General features: G+C 52.3%; 1 protein-coding gene across 5 annotated transcripts in view; it reads left to right on the forward strand.

Annotated features, from left to right (window-relative positions):
• Positions 1–18,374, forward strand: part of CROCC (ciliary rootlet coiled-coil, rootletin) — a 34,273-nt gene extending 15,899 nt beyond the window's left edge. For all 5 annotated transcript variants that reach the window (XM_067472714.1, XM_067472713.1, XM_060758833.2 and 2 more), the window contains 26 exons: positions 71–292; positions 4,331–4,530; positions 4,620–4,802; positions 4,910–5,054; positions 5,771–5,917; positions 6,041–6,271; positions 8,363–8,556; positions 8,850–8,977; positions 9,120–9,289; positions 11,479–11,658; positions 11,779–11,913; positions 12,009–12,152; positions 12,252–12,490; positions 12,566–12,725; positions 12,961–13,128; positions 13,220–13,595; positions 13,674–13,846; positions 13,941–14,061; positions 14,138–14,301; positions 14,410–14,625; positions 14,791–15,015; positions 15,266–15,415; positions 15,577–15,777; positions 15,880–16,011; positions 17,788–17,865; positions 17,939–18,374. In XM_067472714.1, coding sequence (XP_067328815.1) covers positions 71–292; positions 4,331–4,530; positions 4,620–4,802; positions 4,910–5,054; positions 5,771–5,917; positions 6,041–6,271; positions 8,363–8,556; positions 8,850–8,977; positions 9,120–9,289; positions 11,479–11,658; positions 11,779–11,913; positions 12,009–12,152; positions 12,252–12,490; positions 12,566–12,725; positions 12,961–13,128; positions 13,220–13,595; positions 13,674–13,846; positions 13,941–14,061; positions 14,138–14,301; positions 14,410–14,625; positions 14,791–15,015; positions 15,266–15,415; positions 15,577–15,777; positions 15,880–16,011; positions 17,788–17,865; positions 17,939–18,022 — 4,566 coding nt within the window. In that variant the 3' untranslated portion in view covers positions 18,023–18,374. The remainder of the gene's footprint in view (positions 1–70; positions 293–4,330; positions 4,531–4,619; positions 4,803–4,909; positions 5,055–5,770; positions 5,918–6,040; positions 6,272–8,362; positions 8,557–8,849; positions 8,978–9,119; positions 9,290–11,478; positions 11,659–11,778; positions 11,914–12,008; positions 12,153–12,251; positions 12,491–12,565; positions 12,726–12,960; positions 13,129–13,219; positions 13,596–13,673; positions 13,847–13,940; positions 14,062–14,137; positions 14,302–14,409; positions 14,626–14,790; positions 15,016–15,265; positions 15,416–15,576; positions 15,778–15,879; positions 16,012–17,787; positions 17,866–17,938) is intronic.
• Positions 18,375–20,122: the final 1,748 nt, after the last annotated feature.

Consider the following 20,122-nt stretch of genomic DNA (forward strand, 5'->3'; position numbering starts at 1 on the left):
GGGATGGGACTTCTGTCTCAACGGCTCCATTCATAATGTGGTTCCTCAACCTCCTCTTCCTCATCAACAGGCTGTGCTCTCAGACGCAGACAGTGCCGTCCAGCTTTCGGCTGCCTCCTCCTGCGAGAGCGACACCGTGGGCCTCGGCTTGAGGGGACTCTCTTCCAGCCTGCGGACCCCCTCTCCCCTACGCCGCCATTCCCCACGCAGGGGCCTCTCCCCCGCCTTCCCAGTGGAGCCCACCCTGGTCCTGGTGCAGGCGGCCCTGCACAAGCGGCAGCTCCAGCTCCAGGTGAGGAGGGAGCAGGGAGGGGGGTCCCCGGTGCTCGTTGTCAGGATATGCCTCGTTCAGACACAAATAATATCCCAAGGCACCGCGACTGTGGCACAGCTGCATTAAGCCTGTGCTGGACGGGGTCACACTCCCCCTGAAAGCTCAGGTACGCAGTCTGGGAGTTTTCCTGGATTCATCGCTGAGCCTGGAACCCCAGGTCATAGCGGTGGTCAGGGGAGCGTTCGCACAATTAAAACTTGTGCGCCAGCTGCGTCCGTACCTTGGGAGGGCTGACTTGGCCACGGTAGTACACGCTTTGGTTACATCCCGCTTAGACTACTGCAACGCTCTCTATGTGGGGTTGCCTTTGAAGACTGCCCGGAAGCTGCAGCAAGTCCAACGCACGGCAGCCAGATTACTAATGGGGGCTGGGTACAGGGAGCACACCACTCCGCTGTTACGCCAGCTCCACTGGCTGCCAATTAGCTTCCCAGCACAATTCAAAGTGCTGGTGTTGACCTAGAAAGCCCTAAACGACTCCGGCCCTGTTTACCTCTCCGAATGTATTCTCCCCTACGAACCATCAAGATTATTAAGATCATCTGGAGAGGCCCTGCTCTCGGTCCCACCAGCCTCGCAAGCACGCCTGGTGGGGACGAGGGACAGGGCCTTCTCGGTGGTGGCCCCGCGACGCTGGAACTCTCTCCCTCTGGAGGCCAGAACCGCCCCATCCATCCTAACATTTAGGAAACAGGTGAAGACGTGGCTGTGGAGTCAGGCCTTCGAGGAATGAGACAACACCATAGGACCCTGGATGGAAGTTGAGGTAGATCCATCTTAATAGGACGACTGACCACTGTAGTTTTATATATAGTGTTTTTAAAGTTGTTTTTGTAATTGTGATATATGATATTTTAATGAGTGTATATGTTTTTTATGGCTGGAAACCGGGCTGAGTCCCTCAATGAGGTTGAGAAGCTCGGTATAGAAAACTGTGGAATAAATAAATAAGTAAAATAAGATCACTACTGACCGAAAGGTCATGAGTTCGAAGCCAGCCCGGGTCGGAGTGAGCTCCCGACCAAATTTGTGTAGCTTGCTGTCGACCTTTGCAGCTCGAAAGACAGTTGCATCTGTCAAGTAGGAAAATTAGGTTTATTTATTTATTTATTTATTTGGAAGATTTCTATACCGGCCTTCTCACCTCAACCGAGGGACTCAGGTCAGTTCACAGCATATATGCAATTACAAAATATACAAATACAACCGAGTGCAACATCATTAAGGATTAAAACCACACAGTAAAATACAATAAAACATCATCACTACTATTACCCAGGCCAAAACGTCAATGCAATCGCAGTCGTAGTTGTAGTCACAGTTCATTAAAGATTCAGTCCTCAAAAGCCACATTCCAGAGCCAGGTCTTTAGTAATTTCCTGAAAGTCAGGAGGGAGGGGGCAGATCGAATCTCCAGTGGAAGGGAGTTCCAGAGCCGGGGAGCCACCACCGAGAAGGCCCTGTCTCTCATCCCCACCAAGCGCGACTGCGAGGGTGATGGGATCGAGAGCAGCCCCCCCCCCCCGAAGATCTTAATAGCCTTGATGGCTCATATAATAATAATAATAATAATACTTTATTTGTACCCCGCTACCATCTCCCCAAGGGACTCGGTGCGGCTTACATGAGGCCGAGCCCGAATACAACAATACAAGCAAAACAACAACAGTACAAGCAATTAAAATAAAACATAGACGATAAAATATACAACATTATCAATAAGACAACACGCAATTAAAAACAGTGGGAAGGCCAAATGTAATGTTAAAATGGAAATAATTCTGGGACATGGATGAAAGGTGATAGTGGCGCTTGTGGAAGGGGATACGAGCAGATCTAAAAAGTGTAAAATGCTTTGGAGGACAAAGTGCTATGGGATCATTATTCCGGGAAGGCACACTGGAACAACCACGTCTTCAAGTTCCTCCTAAAGACTGCCAAGGTTGGGGCCTGTCTGATGTCTTTAGGGAGTGAGTTCCAGAGTCAAGGGGCCACCACCGAAAAGGCCCTCTCTCTCGTCCTCACCAACCGCGCCTGCGATGCTGGTGGGATCGAGAGCAGGGCCTCCCCGGATGATCCCGCTTATGCGGGGAGGCAAATTTAACTAATTTACGAGGCCATAAAAATCTCCAGCAAGCATGCAAAGAATGAGGAAGTACTTCATCAGTGTCACAAAAGGTCGGTGAAGGGACAGCTCCCCTGGTGGCCAGAATACCCTCAAGAAAAGCTGGAATGTTAAATTGCCTCTGTGTCTGTCTATATATGTTGTGTGTCTATGGCATTGAATGTTTGCTATGTATATGTACCTTGTAATCTGCCCTGAGTCCTCTGCGGGGTGAGAAGGGCGGAATATAAATACTGTAAATAAATAAAAATAAAAATGTAATGTGGATGTTTATCACTAAGGATAAATGAGTTTTTAGCTCTTCTCGGGAAGATGACACTTTACAAAAGGGTTATGATGATTCCAAATGGTAGTGAATGCCAATTAATCTCCAAAAGGCTATGGAGATTTCTGGTTTTCCAAACAGTTGCGATCTCAAAGGTCTCCTTTTTCCAAAATATTTAATCTATATAAATAAAAATGTAATGTTTGTTTGCGGGATTAACAGAACTCAAAAACCCCTGGACGAATTGGCACCAGACACCTAACAACCCAATGTATGTCCTTCACTCAAAAAAATTGATTTTGTCATTTGGGAGTTGTAGTTGCTGGGATTTATAGTTTACCTACAATCAAAGAGCATTCTGAACCCCGCCAACAATGGAATGGAACCAAACTTGGCACACAGAACTCCCATGGACAAGAGAAAATACTGGAAGGGTTTGGTGGGCAGTGTCCTTTGGTTTTGGAGTTGTAGTTCACCTACATCCAGGGATCACTGTGGACTCTAACAATGATGGATTTGGACCAAACTCTATACAAATACTCTATATGCCCAAATGTGAACACTGGTGGAGTTTGGGGAAAATAGAATCTTGACATTTGGGAGTTGTAGTTGCTGGAATTTATAGTTGTAGTTGTAGTTGCTGTGCACCGGGATGTGGCGCAGCTGGCTGAGTGTCAGCTGCATTAAGATCACTCTGACCAAAAGGTCATGAATTCGAAGCCAGCCCGGGTTGGAGTGGGTTTCCAACCAATTGTGTGTAGCCTGTTGTCGACCTTTGCAACCCGAAAGACAGTTGCATCTGTCAAGTAGGAAAATTAGGTACCACCTTAAAAAGTGTGGGGAGGCTAAATTAACTGATTTATGAGGCCATAAAGAAGCACTCCAGCAAAGCATTCCAGCGGGGAAGCATGCGGGGAATGCGGAAGTGCTTCATCAGCGTCGCAGATGGACAATGAAAGCGATAGCTCCCTTGGCGGCCAGAAAAAAAAGTTAAATAGCCTCTGTGTATGTCTGTATATGTTTGTATGTCAAAAATTGGCATTGAATGTTTGCCATATATGTGTACACCGTAATCCGCCCTGAGTCCCCTGCGGGGTGAGAAGGGCGGAATATAAAAGCGGTAAATAAATAAATAAATAAATTATAGTTCACCTACAATCACAGAGCATTCTGAACCCCACCAGAGATAGAATTGGGCCAAACGTCCCACACAAAACCCCCATGTGGGCCATAGCAACGCGTGGCAGGGGATGGCTAATAAATAAATAAATAACTAATCCACAGGTCACACACAGAGCATTCTTGAATCAGTGCCTAAATCCACAATCCAGTTGTCAGTGTCCACATTCCAAGGTAAACAAACAAGCAAGTAAATAATAATAATAATTTTATTACGTACCTACTTCTCCTTATGTAACAGTATACTTAATTGCAAGACGGAATCCAAAGCACTTAAGTCCAAGTCCAGTCCACAAGGTGTCCATGATAACACCCTCCAGGAAGACGTTGCTTCCTGCAACAAGACTACGGGCTTGACAGCCTTTCCTGCTCAGGCTGCGGGAGTTGCTTGTGGCCGGCCTGTTTCTCACCCATTTCCTGTCCTTAGGACCTCCGTGGGAAATTCGAGGCGGCCCAGGACCGAGTCTCCTCCTTGAAGCGGCAGCTAGCTGACCGCGATGAGGACCGCCGGTCCCTGGAGCAGGAGGCCCAGCGGCTGAAGAGCAACCTGGAGGATGCGACCATAGCTCAGGAGCAGGCCGAGCGCGATGCCTGTCGCTTCCGCTCTTCTGTGGAACTCCTGGGCAGGTGAGCAGCTGGACTAGATCCAGAGAAGGAGGGCGGTGGGCTAAGACGCATCGTTGCTTACCATCTCTTTCCCCCCAAAACGCCGTTAGCGAGAAGGCTACCCTGGAGAAGAGCCTGAAGACAACGCTGGAGAAGCTGGAGGAGTTGCGGCAGGAGAGTGAGCAGCTCCAAGCGGCCAACAGTGACCTCCGGCGCCTTCGCGAGGCCCTTGAAGAGGAGAAGGAGGAGCTCCTGAGGGACCAAGAGCGGGGCCAGAAGGAGGCGGAGCGCAGGTGGCCTGGGGCAGGGAAGGGAGCCCCAAACATGGGGTTCTGGGTCCCTACTCGTTTCCCTTCGCCTTGGCGGAAGGAAGACAGAGCTGTCTTTCTGTCCCTCTCAGTCAGAGGCACCTGGAACACCTGGAAGGGGCCAGATCCAGTCTCAAGAAGGAGCTCGTCCTGGCGAAGGAGGCTCTGAGCACAGCCATCCTGGAGAAGGAGGTCCTAGAGAGCGAGAAGGCCGAGGCAGCAGCAGCCCTAGCAAAGGCAAGACATGGTGGGATTACGTGGGGTTCCCTTCAATGTTCCCTTCATGCAGAAAGAGACCAACTTCTAATTTTAGGTTATGTGTATAATTCAGATTGCTTACTATATTAGATATGTATGTTTTGGTATGCAGCTTCCTTAACTCTGTGTTTTTTTGAGATTGAGGAAGGGGCTGCAGACCATGTTATCAGACTGGGGCTCCATTTTAGAAGTCAGTAGTGTATTGTGTTGTTTATTTATTTATTTATTTGCGGCATTTATATGCCGTCCTTCTCACACCGAAGGGGACTCAGAACAGCTTACAATATATATATACTGTATATACTCGAGTATAAGCCTAGTTTTTCAGCCCCTTTTTTAGGCTGAAAAAGTTGCCCTCAGCTTATACTCAAGTCAAAGTTATTTGAGACAAAGGAAGAAGTAGAGAAAGGGGGAGGGAAGGAAGGAAAGAGAGAAGGAAGGATGAAACCAAAGAGCGAAAGAAGGAATGAAAGAAAGAGGCAGAGAAGGAAGAAAGGAGAGAAAGGGGAAGGGGAAGAGAAAGGGGGGAAGGAATAGGTAGGTACCTCTCTTTCATAATAGTCCAGATATCTACCTCTACTTTGAAAATTCTTACTATAGGCCATAGCAACGCATGGCAGGGTACAGCTAGTAATATATAATTTAATTATGCTCTTTCACTCTGCGTCGTGTCTTCTCTCTTGTTTCCTGTCCAGTTAGAGGCAAAGCAGGCCGAGCTCCAACTGGCCCTGAGCCGGACCAGGACGGAGGAAGCCTCCCTGCGCGACTCCCTCTCCAAGATGAGTGCCCTCAACGAGGCTCTGGCTCAAGACAAGACGGAGCTCCACCGGGTCGTTGTCCAGGTCAGGACCAGAAGGGGTTATGGGGCTAAGACGGGCATGGGCAAACTTCGGCCCTCCACTTTGAGGGAGGGTCAAAGTTTGCCCATGCCTGGGCTAAGACCTTTCCTGGACTGTCCTTTGCAGCTGGAGGAGGAGAAGGCTTCTCTCTTGGGCAGGAAGGAGGCGGCGGAGCAGGAGAAAGTCACCTTCCGGGAGGAGCTGGTGCGGCTGGAACAGGAGCGCCTGGACCTGGCCACGCAGCGCCACGGGTTGGGACACTCCCTGCAAGCGGCGGAGCGCAGTCGGGAGGCGGTGGAGCAGGAGCTGGCGGTGCTGCAGGAGGAGCGAGGACGCCTCCAGGAGCAGCTGGGGCAGGTGGGGTCCTTGCAGATGGATGGTGGTGGGCCCGGAGGCAGAGAGGGAGGGATCGTATGTTTTATACTTATGACGTGTATTCCGACGCACAAGCGCGGTACGCACCAAACATTAAGAAATTGAACCTTTTCATTGTTTTGATTCTTAAGTTTCGATTCCATCATAAGTAGCTGTCACAGGAGTTCTATCTTCAGTCTACAACGTTGCTTCCACTTACCAAAGATTCAGTTGGTCTAGCTAATATAGAGAGAAAAGTGTGCCTTTTCCCTTAGGAAACTGATACCGACTTCCTCACTAACAAGCGACCTGATCTTCGGACTGTCTCATGTGAAACTCTATGTTGACGAAACCTAAATCTTCTATCTAATTGCCCACTATCATCCTCTGAACTCAGTTCTGTTGGAATGTGGCCTTCAGACAGGGACCGCTCATTTCCATTCTCTAGCTGCTCCTGCTGACTTCCAAACTGTGAGGCATTCTCACAGACTAAGGCCTACCTCTCACCATGAGGTCTTCTCTCACAGACTAAGGCCTGCCTCAAACTGTGAGGTTTTCTCAAAGACTAAGGCCTACTGCACACTGAAGCTTCTCTCACAGACAGAGGGCTATCTCACACTCAGGCCTACCTCACACTGTGAAGCCTTCTCTTATAGACTCAGGCCTACCTCACACTATGAGGCCTTCTCTCACAGACTAAGGCCTACCTCACACTGTGAAGCCTTCTCTTACAGACTAAGGCCTACCTCACACTGTGAGGCCTTCTCTCACAGACTAAGGCCTACCTCACACTGTGAAGCCTTCTCTCACAGACTAAGGCCTACCTCACACTGTGAAGCCTTCTCTCACAGACTAAGGCCTACCTCACACTGTGAAGCCTTCTCTCACAGACTAAGGCCTACTTCACACTGAGGGCTTCTCTTACAGACTCATGCCTACCTCACACTGTGAGGGCTTCTCACAGACTAACGCCTACTGCACACTGAAGCTTCTCTCACAGACTAAGGCCTACCTCACATTGTGAGACCTTCTTTTATAGACTCAGGCCTACCTCACACTGTGAAGCCTTCTCTCAGACTAAGGCCTACTGCATACTGAAGCTTCTCTCACATACAAAGGCCTACCTCACACTGTGAGGCCTTCTCTTACAGACTCACGCCTACCTCACACTGAGGGCTTCTCTTGCAGACTCACGCCTACCTCACACTGAAGCTAATCTCACTGTGAAGCCTTCTCTTATAGACTCAGGCCTACCTCACACTATGAGGCCTTCTCTCACAGACTAAGGCCTACCTCACACTGTGAAGCCTTCTCTTACAGATTAAGGCCTACATCACACTGTGAGGCCTTCTCTCACAGACTAAGGCCTACCTCACACTGTGAAGCCTTCTCTCACAGACTAAGGCCTACCTCACACTGAGGCCTTCTCTTACAGACTCATGCCTACCTCACACTGTGAAGCCTTCTCACAGACTAAGGCCTACTGCATACTGAAGCTTCTCTCACAGACTAAGGCCTACCTCACATTGTGAGACCTTCTCTTACAGACTCATGCCTACCTCACACTGTGAAGCCTTCTCACAGACTAAGGCCTACTGCATACTGAAGCTTCTCTCACAGACAAAGGCCTACCTCACACTGAGGGCTTCTCTTGCAGACTCACGGCTACCTCACACTGAAGCTAATCTCACAGACTATGGTTTAACTCACACTGTGAGGCTTCTCACAGACTAAGGCCTACATCACACTGTGAGGCCTTTTCAAAGACTAAGGCCTACCTCACACTGAATCCCTTGTGTCAACAGGCTGACTAAAAGGCCCAGAATCTTCATAGAGATCAGGTGCAGGCACTATCAAAAGGCTGGATACAATACTCTGGGTGACGGTCACCAGTCGGATTTAGGTGGTTGGAAACAATGCAAAACCCAAAGAACCTTAGTGTTGGGGGCAGGCTGTATGGGAGAAGACAAACTGGACCCAAACCATGTGGGGCTTGTACTTTGCCTGGAAACTAATTAGCAGCTAGTGGAGTGACATTAAGATGGGTGTAGTGTGCTCATTCCTAGATGTTCCTGTAACCCATCTTCTCTGCAGGCAACCCGCCAGAGGAACGTGGCCACAGAGGAGCTCTCGGTGTTGCGCCGAGAGTTGGAGCGTCACAGCGAGGCCGTCCTCCGTGCAGCCAAGGAAAAGGAGGCTCTGGCCAAGGAGAAGGCCGGCCTGGCGGTGCAGCTGGACGCCTCCGAGCGGGAGAACCGGGGCCTGGCCCAGGAGATGGCTGGACTCAGGTGGGCTGTGTGTCCTGAGATGTCTGCCCTGTTTACCTGAGCACCAGGTGCTTTCCATGGCCACTTCCAGAACCAGGAGGGTAACCAAGGTGCCACAGCCTTGTTTACAAACAGATGGCAGGGCCGTGTTTGCTAGGAGTGGCAGGGCTTGGCTCCTGGGTTCGATTCTCTTGGAATCTCTTTCCTCTAAAACCTTCGTTCCAAGCAGGTAGAGAGTCTAGACTCAGGGCAAAGGAGGTCCAGCTGCACAACGTACCACAAATGTATGATGTGCTCTTCCTCCCGCTGTCCAGATCTGAGAAGGACTCCCTGGAGGCCTCCCTCTTCGAGGCCCAACGGCGCCTGGCCCTGATGGAGACCCAGAAGGAGCGGCTGGAGGCCGAAGGACGGGCCTGGCTCCTGGCCAAGGAGGCCTTGCAAGGTGAAGGGGGCTGGGTGGACAGCCCTTGGGACCATTATGCTCTGGCCGTCCTACCAACTGACCAAAATGAGGTGGCTCTCCCACTTTCCCAGCTGCCCCTTCCCTCCCTTTGCTCTGACACCCACCTCTCTGTTCACCGCAGTGGAGCTCCTAAGTGTCCGCCAGCAGAAGGAGTCCGATATTTCCCTCCTGGAGCGGGAGAGAGATCAGGCGGTTCAGAAGGTGGCTCAGGTTGAACAGGAAGCGCAGGCGGCCCTGAGGAGTGCGCAGGTGGCACATGAGGAGCACCTGGATCGCCTCCAGCGGGAGAAGGTACAATTGGGGCAAGGCTTGCAATGCTGGGGTGCAGGGCCGATCGTGGGGGCCGCTCTGACCCCGATCATCGGGGCCACTCTGACCCCGGTAAATTTTTAGCAGAGTAACTTATCAGAAGCAGCGTGACCCAGCACCGGTAGCCCAAAGTGATAGAAAGAATAAAAACACAGAGACCAACGTTATCTCTTCCATAGAAGGCTTTTCTCAAGAGCAAAATAGTATGTTTGCGCTATTTACAAGATTTCTATAACACAAAGTTCTTTATACTTCCTTCTTTGCTTCCTCCCTCGGCTTCTTTCTCATGCAGATAAACAGCTTCACTCTCACAGAGCCTCTTCTCACACTAAACTTACACAGGAGCTTCACACAGGACCCTTTTACACACAAGAGCCTTCACACCGGAGGTTCACTCGTGAGGTCTTCTCATACCAAGGCTTACCTCACACACAGGCTTCTCTCACAGACTTACGCCTACCTCACACTGTGAGGCCTTTTCACAGACTAAGGCTTGCCTCACACTGTAAGGCCTCCTTACAGACTAAAACCTACCTCACTCTGAAGCTTCCCTCACAGACTAAGGCCTACCTCACACTGTGAAACCTTCTTACAAACTAAGGCCTACCTCACACTGTGAAGCCTTCTTACAGTCTAAGATCTACCTCACACTGAAGCTTCTCTCACAGACTAAGGCCTACCTCACACTGTGAGGCCTTCTCACAGACTAAGGTTTCCCTCACACTGTGAGGCCGTCTTTCATAGACTATTTCACAGTGTGAGGCCTTCTCTCACAGACTAAGGCCTACCTCACACTGTGAGGCATTCTCACAGACTTGAGACCTATTCTCCCACTGAGGCGTTCTCTCACACAGAGGCTTCTCTCACAGACTAAGGCCTACCTCACAATGTGAGGCCTTTTCACAGTCTAATGTCTACCTCACACTGTGAGGCATCTCACAGACAAAGACCTGCCTTTATTATACTATGTTAATAATAGTATTGTGCTATGCTAATAATATAATATATTGTATGTACATGTAACTTGTAAGCCACCGTGAGTCCCCTTTGCGGTGAGAACGGTACGATATAAATGTCATAAATAAATAATAGTAATAAATACCTCACACTGTGAGGCCTTCTCTTACAGACTAAGGCCTACATCACACTTCGAGGCATTCTCACAGACTGAGACCTGTTCTCCCACTGAGGCGTTGTCTCACACAGAGAGGCTTCTCTCACATACTACCTCACACAGAGGATTTTCTCACAGTCTAAGGCCTACCTCACACATCTGTGAGGCATTCTCACAGATAGACCTATTCTCCCACTGAGGCATTCTCTCACACAGAGAGGCTTCTCTCACATACTACCTCACACAGAGGCTTTTCTCACAGTCTAAGGCCTACCTCACACATCTGTGAGGCATTCTCACAGATAGACCTATTCTCCCACTGAGGCATTCTCTCACACAGTGAGGCTTCTCTCACATACTACCTCACATAAAAGCTTTTCTCACAGACTAAGGCCTACCTCACAATGTGAGGTCTTTTCACAGTCTAAGGCCTACCTCACCCTGTGAGGCCTTTTCACAGACTAAGGCCTAACTCACACTGTGAGGCCTCTCACAGACAAAGACCTGCCTTTCTTATACTATGCTAATAATAATATTGCCCTATGCTAATAATATAATATATTGTATGTACATGTAACTTTTAAGCCGTCTTTCACAGACTATTTCACAGTGTGAGGCTTCTCTCACAGATTAAGGCCTACCTCACACTATTAGGCATTCTCACAGACTGAGACTTATTCTCCCACTGAGGTGTTCTCTCACACAGAAAGGCTTCTCTCACATACTACCTCACACAGAGGCTTTTCTCACAGACTAAGGCCTACCTCACACTTTGAGGCATTTTCACAGACTGAGACTTATTCTCCCACTGAGGCATTCTCTCACACAGAGAGGCTTCTCTCACATACTACCTCACACAGAGGCTTTTCTCACAGAGTAATGCCTATCTCACACTGTGACAAACTTACACTGAGGCATACTAAGCTACAGGCACACCTGCCCATATAGAACTGCAGCCTTTGCTGACTCAACCCTTTCAGTGCTTGACTCACACCTTTGTAATTAAAAATACCTAATTAATTTTTAATATTTCTGACACCCGGGCCCCTTTTGATAGGAGGCTCTGCGCCTGGAGCTTGATGCCGAGCGCCAGGAACTGCTGCAGCGCACGACACAGGAGCGGGAGGAGCTGCAGGGGCGGCACGAGGCGGAGAAGGAGGAGCTGGGCGAAGAGGTGGCAGCCTTGCAGCAGGAGAGGGACGAGGGGCTGCTCCTGGCCGAGAACGAGAAGCAGCAGGTGAAGAAGGGGAGGCGAAGGGAGCGGGGAGGGGTCCACAGGTGGGTCTATGTCCTAAAGGAACCAAACACAGAGAATTCCCGGCACCACCAAATAACCCTTCCTTCCTTCCTTGTGCAGGCGCTGTCCCTCAAGGAGTCAGAGAAGGCCATGCTTCTGGAGAAGCTCGCGGCCGCTCAGGAAAGCCTGGCCAGCGCCACCCTGGAGGCGGAGAGGCTGCGGCGGGAAGCCCTCGGGCGCCAGGAGCACGAACGGGTGGGTGCCTCTTAGCCCTCCATGCCTTTCCTACTTCTTTCTGGGGTTTCTGGGACAGAGTCATGGAGAGTGCTCGATTTCTCGCTCCACCGCAGGGCACCATCAACGCCCTGAACTCGGAGCTGCGGGAGCTGCGGGCCCAGTTCGAGGAAGCCATCGCGGGCCACGAGCGGGAGGCCAAAGTGTTGCACGAGCAGGCCAGGGAGCTCGCCAAGCAGCGGGAAGCTGCCCTCCGAGGGGTGAGAAGGAAGATGGAGGCCGAACTGTGGTGGAGTAAAGGGATCGTCTTGGGGTGAGGCCACCAAACCCAGGCGCCCTAATCTCTCTTCCTCACCCAGGTGGAGGAGCTGAAGGTGCAGCTGCGGCTGGCGGAGGAGGCCCGCGAAGCCCTGCGCCGGGAGCAGGCGGAAGCCCAGCGCAAGGCCCGGGCGGCCCAGGAGGAGCAGGAGTCCCGGCGGAAGGAGGCCGTGGAGCTGCGCAGGAGCCTGGGCGACGAGGGGCGGGAGAAGGAGGCCCTGCAGCGGTCCAATGCTGAGCTGCGTGCCGCCCTGAAGCGGGCCGAGGGAGAGCGCATCAGGTGGGAGAAGGGAAAGGAGCTGGAGAGGAGCCAGAGGAAGTGGACGGCATCCTGAACCCCTCCTCTGACCCTCAGCTTGAAGCGAGCCAACGAGGAAAAGGAGCAGAAGATGGCCGTCCTGGAAGAGGCCCGCGCGGCCGCAGGGAAGGAGGCCGCCGACATCCGCAGTAGTCTCCAAGATGTGGAACGGTCAAGGCTGGAAGCCCGGCGGGAGCTGCAGGAGCTGCGGAGACAGGTTTGCGGGAGGAGGAGAAGGACGTGGTTGCTGGGGGCAGGTTCTGTGCTCGGGTCATTGGGCAGGGCGTCCTCCATGGCTAGGATCCTTGCAGCGCTTCCTCTCCACTTTGGCCATCAATGGAGCGGTGCCATGGTCTGCATCATGCCACGGCATTTGGCAGGATTCGTGGCCCAGCGTTGTGTGATGAGATGACTGGAGTGCACACACTCAGGGGGCCCTCCTATCCGCACAGGTGAAGATGCTGGACAGCGAGAACAGCAAGAAGAGCAAGGAGGTGGTGGAGCTGCAGTCCCGGGTCTCCCTGGAGGAGCAACGCGAGGTGGAGAGCCGCAGAGAGTCCTTCGGCCTCAAGCAGAAGATTGTGGAGAGCGAAGCCGGGCGGGAGTCGGTCCAGAAGGAGGTGGGGGCCACCCCGTGAAGTCCCTTTTGTGTGGAGGGAAGCCGGCTCTCCTCCAGGGCCCTCTGACGCGCCCCCTTCTCTCTCCTTCCAGCTCCAGAACCTGCAACGGAGGCTCTCTGGCTTGGAGCAGGACTTCCGCCTGCGGGAGCGGGAGCTGCGGGGCGGCCTGGAGGAGGCGCGGGGCAACGAGCGGAAGCTGCAGGACGAGGCCCGCAACCTGGGCCTGAAGCTGGAGGCAGCGGAGGCGGCAGCGACAGAGCTGGGCTTGCGGCTGAGCGCGGCTGAGGGGCGGGCGCAGGGTTTGGAGGTGGAGCTGGGCCGGGCAGAGAGCCTCAGGCGGCAGGCGGAAATGCGGCTGAGCAGCCTCCACTCAGTTCTCAGGAGGACCCTGGGTCTCGGGCACCGCAAGGGGCGCCCACCCAGTCCGGCCCTCGCAGGCCCCCGCAGGCTGCTTTTCCCCCCAAAAGGTAAGGAGGAGCTCTGACCACTGGGTGTAGGGTCCCGGTCACACTCTGCCTTGGTTAGCCTCCATCTTTGCTGTCCAGGTGAAATGATGGAGGAGGAGCGGGAAGGGAGCCTCTCAGAACAGACCCTTTCCCCAGAGAGGACCCTGTCACCTGGCCAGAGCGAGCAGCCGGTGGCTGACGTCGATCCAGAGGCCGTGAGGAACACGCTCCAGGACTTCCTGCAAGAGATGAGGGAGATGCAGCGGGAGCGGGTGCGAAAGGGACAGGCTCCTGGTTGGGTCTCCAAATCCTGACAGCTCCATTCTCTCCGGCCTTGCTGACCATCCTTCTTTTCTTGGTACTCAGGATGAAGGCCGTTCCCGCCTGGCAGCCCTGACCCGCCAGTTAGCCGAAACAGAAGCCGATCGAGACTCAGCCAAAGCCCGGGTTCAGCAGTTACAGAAGCAACTGGCCGAGAGCGAGGAAGGTGCGTGACCGACCGGGCCCCTTGACCTTCCGTCTTCCATCCCTCTGTTGGCTTAGCCCTCCTGTCTCCTCCGCAGGGAGGCGCAACCTGGAGGGGAGGCTGAGCGAGGCCCAGTCCGCCATGGCGCTGCAGGAGGAGAGCCTGCGTCAGAGCGAGAGGGAGCGCAAGGCCTTGGCGGAGAAGTTGGCGTCCCTCGACCGGGGCCTGAAGGCAGCGGAGGGGGAGCGCAAGGCCAACCAGGTGAGTGGCATAGCAATGTCTCGGCTGGGCAGGGACTGACCGGACTCCAGTCCTTTGCAGAAGAGATATCGGTCCTTCTGAGCCCCACTCTTCCTTCTTTGGGTCTAGGAGAGGATGGCCAAGATGAAGGCCGGCGAGGCCCGGCTGGAGGCAGACAAGCGGCGGCTGAAGGAGGTCCTGGACGCCTCGGAGGGCCGGGGTACCAGGCTGGAGCTGCTCCGGCGCTCGCTCGAGGGGGAGCTGCAGAGGGCCAAGCTGGGGCTGAGCGACCGCGAGGCTGAGGTCCAGCTGCTGCGCGACCGCCTTGAACTCCTGCAGAGACAGGTATTTATTTATTTACAGTATTTGCAGGGCCACATCCTTGCATCCTGGCAGGAGGCTCACTTGCAACCCCATGGCCTTCCCCTCACACTCTGATCACTCAATGGGGAGGAGTGCAAGCCCTTGAGATTCGCCTTCCGTTCCCAACGACTGACCGCCGCCCTCCAGGTGTCGGAGAGTGAGGCCAAAGCTGGCGCCTTGCAGCTGTCTCTGGACCGCAGCAGCCTCTCTCTGGCAAAAGCAACAGAGGCTGAGAGCTGCCTGAAGGAGAAGATCCAGAGCCTGAGCGCCTCCCTTGCCGAGAGCCACAGTGCAGCCGGATCGGCGCAGGAGAAGGCCCTGCAGCTGCAGAAAGCCCTGGCGGCCAGCGAACATGACCGGAGGGTCCTACAGGTACAACCAAGTTCTATTCTGAAGCAGACTCCATTGTTTTGTCTCTTTCTTCTCTCTTGCATCGTGACCGTGCTAACAAGTAAGTGTTATTGCAATGAATGAAATGTAAACAAAGATAAGAGCCGCTCGTTGAAGCAGAAACAACTGTCTGAAGTCAGTTATAATAAGAAGCAACTGGCCAGCAAATGGCATCAATAGATGCCAGCCACACGCATCTCTCTCCTGCTCATTGCTCTCTGGGCCGTTACAGGAGCGGCTGGACATGGCCCGGCAAGCGGCCTCTGAAGCCAAGAAGCAGAGCGGGGGCCTTTCGGAGCGGCTGCAGGCACTGACCAGGGAGGTGGCCGAGCGGGAGATGCAGAAGGAGGAGATGGAGGCCCTGGCCAGGCAGCGGGAGGAGGTAAGTCCAGGAGGAGCACACAGAGGCCAGCCGGATGGTCCCTTGCAGGCAAGGGGGAGGGAGTCCAAACCCCAAAAAGCACCCCCTAGTGGCCTTGTGGATTATTTTGCAAGAGGAAGATGGTGATGATAAAATTCGGTTTGCTCCCTTTGTGTCGGCAGCGGCTGCTCCAGCGCCAGGAGGGCGAGGCGGTGGCCCTGCGGGGTTTACAACGGGTGCAAGAGGAGCGGCGCTTGTTACAGGAGCGGATGGGGGCCCTGCAGAGGGCCCTGGCCCAGATGGAGGGCGAGAAGCGCGAGGCCGAGCGCGGAGCCCTGCGCCTGGAGAAGGACCGGGAGGCCCTGCGGAAGACCCTTGACAAGGTCAGCGCCAAGACCGAGGGAGGGACTGAAAGAACCCCCCCCCCCCCCCCGTTACATTCCCATAGGTCCCACCATGGCTCCTTTTTTCTCTCGGCCCCGAAGGTGGAGCGCGAGAAGCTGCGGAGCCACGAAGAGTCCGTCCGGCTGTCGGCAGAGAAGGTCCACCTGGAGCACTCCCTGGCCAGCGCGGAGCAAGAGCTGGCAGAAGCGCAGCTGCGGATACGGAGGCTGGAGGTAACCCCGCCCCTCCTTAGAGCCCCCTCCCCAGGCAAAATGGAAGCCCAAAGAGGAGCATCCATCCAGGAGCTGGGCCTCGTTCTTCTGCAGAAGAGCTGCACCTCTTTTGAGAATTGGAGAACCTCAGAGGTGGAGGGGACACCCAAAGACCAGCATGTCCAACCCAAAGACTTATAGGTGGATCATAGTAGTATCCTAGAGTTGGAAGGGGCCCCCAAAGGCCACCCAGTCTGATGGATAGATGGATCATAGAAGCCTAGAGTTGGAAAGGACCCCAAAGAGCATCCAGTCCAACCCTTAGATAGGTAGGTGAGTAGGTAGGAAGGTGGGTAGATGGATCATAGAATCCTAGAGTTAGAAGAGGCCCCAAACACCATCAAATCCAAGTCTAAAATGAATGGATGGATAGGCAAGTGGATGGATCATGGAATCCTAGAGTTGGGGCCCCAAACACCATCCAGTCTGATAGACAGATAAATAATAGACTCCTAGTTAGAAGAGACCCCCAAAGGCCCACCAGTCCAACCCATAGAAGATAGGATGAATGGATTATGGAATCCTAGAGATGGAGGGGACCTCCAAAGGCCAGAGAGAGAGAGAGAGAGAGAGAGAGAGGAGGCGGGGGAGGAAGGAAGGAAGGAAGGAAGGAAGGAGGGAGGGAGGGAGGGAGGGAGGGAGGGAGGGAGGGAAGGAAGGAAGGAAGGAAGGAAGGAAGGAAGGAAGGAAGGAAGGAAGGAAGGAAGGAAGGAGAAATAGGATGGATGCATGGATGGAAGGAAGGAAAGATAGGTAGGTAGGATGGATAGATAGGATGGATTGGACGGACGGAAAGATAGATAGGATGGGTGGAAGGATAGATAGGTAGGTAGGTAGGTAGGTAGGCAGATAGATAGATAGATAGATAGATAGATAGATAGATAGATAGATAGATAGATAGATGTAGGTAGGTAGGTAGGTAGGTAGGTAGGTAGGTAGGTAGGTAGGTAGGTAGGATGGATGGATGGATGCATGGATGGAAGGAAGGATAGATAGGTAGGTAGGTAGGTAGGTAGGCTGGATGGAAGGAAGGAGGAAGGATAGTTAGGATGGGTTGGATGCATGGATGGATGGCTGACTGGCTGGAAGGAAGGAAGGAAGAATAGATAGGATGGGTGGAAGGATAGATGGATGGATAGATAGATGGATAGATAGGTAGGATGGGTGGAAGGATGGAATGATGGATAGATAGGATGAGTGGAAGGAAGGAAGAATAGATAGATAGGACGGGTGGATGATAGAGAGAGAGAGAGATAGAATGGATGGAAGGAGGGAGGGAGGGAGGGAGGGAAGGAAGGAAGGAAGGAAGGAAGGAAAGAAGGAAAGAAAGAAAGATAGATAGATAGATAGATATGATGGAAGGATGGGTGGGTGGGTGGGTGGGTGGGTGGGTGGGCGGGCGGACGGACGGACGGACGGACGGACAGACAGATAGATAGATACATATGATGGATGGGTGGATGGACTGACAGGCAGACAGATAGATAGGATTGATAGATGGATGGATAGATAATCAAATCCTAGTGTTGGATGAAATCCAAGGGCCATCCAGGCCAAACTCCTTTCGACCTTAAAGGAAGACACCGCCTTATCCCTCTCGACAGATGGCCATCCAGCCTTTACTCCCACACCTCCAGAGGAGGGGACTCCAAGGCGTCCGCAGACCCTCAGGAAGCCCTCCTTGGTGTCGATCCCCCTTGCTGCCCATTGACCTCTGGCTCTTCCTCCCCTTCACAGGAGTCGTGTCCAGAGCCCGTCCTGGAGGCCAGTGAGGGAGGAGGACACCGCCAGCGGGTCAAGGCCCTGGAGGAGCAGGTGAGCCCCCCACCCCTGACTCCCCACCCTGACCCCATGGCCCCACATGCTGAAGGGCTGCCTCTCCCCACAGATCTCCGTCCTGAAGGAGCAGCTCCAGCGGGAGACTAGGAAGGGCTTCTTCCCGCCTTCCGCCACCATCCACTCGGGGAAGTAGTCCTTCTGAAGGCGGGCGGCACCGGAGGTCTTCTGGGGTCTTTCTCGTGACCTTATAGGACCAGAGAAGCCCTGCCCACACTGGTTATAATGTATGGCAGCGTAGACTCGTAACACTAGGATTACGTGAACAACACTAGGTAACACGGTTTCCGTTCCTGGGTTCTCAAGGTCATTTCCTAATTGGTTCTATCATAATGGCAAATGCAAACGGCATTCTACGGCAGTGTCAGTGGGGCTGCTGTGATTTTTATATGCTTTTTAATAATGTTTAATAGTTTTAATACTTGTATATTTGTATATTTGGAGTTGTATCGCAATGTTTGTAGTTTTTTTAAAAAAAAAAAGCAAGATATTAATAAACAATAATAATAATAATAACAACAACAAATGGTAGCTTTGGGTCCAATGAGAGTCCGGTCTCCTTTGGGAAGGGAATGGGGGTGAAGTGGCCCTTCACCTTTTGGGGTGAAGTGGCCCTTGGTTTTTCTGAAGGGACGTCTTCCTTCAACCGGGCCCTTCCTCGCACTGTTTCCTCCCTCTCCAATGTGACCAAATTTTCTAAACTTGGCAAACTTGGGCCTTCCAGGTGTTTTGGACTTCAACTCCCACAAGTCTTCCAACTGAGAAGGACTAGAGATATTGGAGTCACTGAGCATCCACATGTTTTGGCGCCCGAATAGGGGCTCGAACAAGGATTCGAGAAAATGCTCAGAGCTTTCCTAGCAGTCGATAGGCTTTTAGGAATTGTGGAAGCTGAATTCCAGAACACCTGGAGGGCCCAAATTGGCCCATGCCTGGTGTAGACACTAATGGTACACGCGTGTGTGATGCATGTACCTCTATAATTTTCTTTTGTTTTGTTTTTATAACGTAACCACTAATTTCCCCATCGTGGTCCCTGTGAATTGCACATATGGTATTTCCAAACAGTTCGGAATCTTCTAGAACAGTGGTTCTCAACCTGGGGGTCGGGACCCCTGCGGGGGTCGCCAGGGAGTGTCAGAGGGGTCGCCAAAGACCATCAAAAAACACAGTATTTTCTGTTGGTCATGGGGGTTCTGTGTGAGAAGTTCGGCACAATTCAATTGTTGGTGGGGTTTAGAATGCTCTTTGATTGTAGGTGAACTATAAATCCCAGCAACTACAACTCCAAAATGTCAAGATTCTATTTTCCCCAAACTCCACCAGTGTTCCCATTTGGGCATATTGAGTATTTGTGCCAAGTTTGGCCCAGATCCATCATTGTTTGAGTCCACCTCTGGATGTAGGTGAACTACAACTCCAAACTCAAGGTCAATGCCCGCCAAACCCTTCCAGTGTTTTCTGTTGGCTTCTTTGTGTGCCAAGTTTGGCCCAATTCAATTGTTGGCGGGGTTAAGAATGCTCTTTGATTGTAGGTGAACTATAAATCCCAACAACTACAACTCCAAAATGTCAAGATCTATTTTCCCCAAACTCCACCAGTGTTCCCATTTGGGCATATTGAGTATTTGTGCCAAGTTTGGCCCAGATCCATCATTGTTTGAGTCCACCTCTGGATGTAGGTGAACTACAACTCCAAACTCAAGGTCAATGCCCGCCAAACCCTTCCAGTGTTTTCTGTTGGCTTCTTTGTGTGCCAAGTTTGGCCCAATTCAATTGTTGGTGGGGTTAAGAATGCTCTTTGATTGTAGGTGAACTATAAATCCCAGCAACTACAACTCCCAAATGACAAAATCAATCAACCCCCAACCAACCCCACCACTATTCAAATTTGGGCATATTGGGTATTTGTGCCAAATTTGGTCCAGTGAATGAAAATATATCGTGCTTATCAGATAATTAATTACATTATGTTTCATAACAGGAGCAAATTTACAGTTATGAAATAGCAAAATAATGTTATGGTTGGGGGGTCACCACAACATGAGGAACTGTACATTAGTCAAAATGCATAGGCCAATAAGCCATTCAATTGAATGGCTTATTGGCCTATGCATTTTGACTAACCCTGTATTAAGGGGTCGCGGCATTTGGAAGGTTGAGAAACACTGTTCTAGAAAACTTAGACACTTTCAGGTGGTAGCCCCGCCCACTCTCCCCTTGAGAGGACGGGAAT

This window comes from Anolis sagrei, chromosome 13 (assembly GCF_037176765.1).
Source record: "Anolis sagrei isolate rAnoSag1 chromosome 13, rAnoSag1.mat, whole genome shotgun sequence".
In the NCBI taxonomy this organism is placed as follows: Eukaryota; Metazoa; Chordata; class Lepidosauria; order Squamata; family Dactyloidae; genus Anolis; species Anolis sagrei.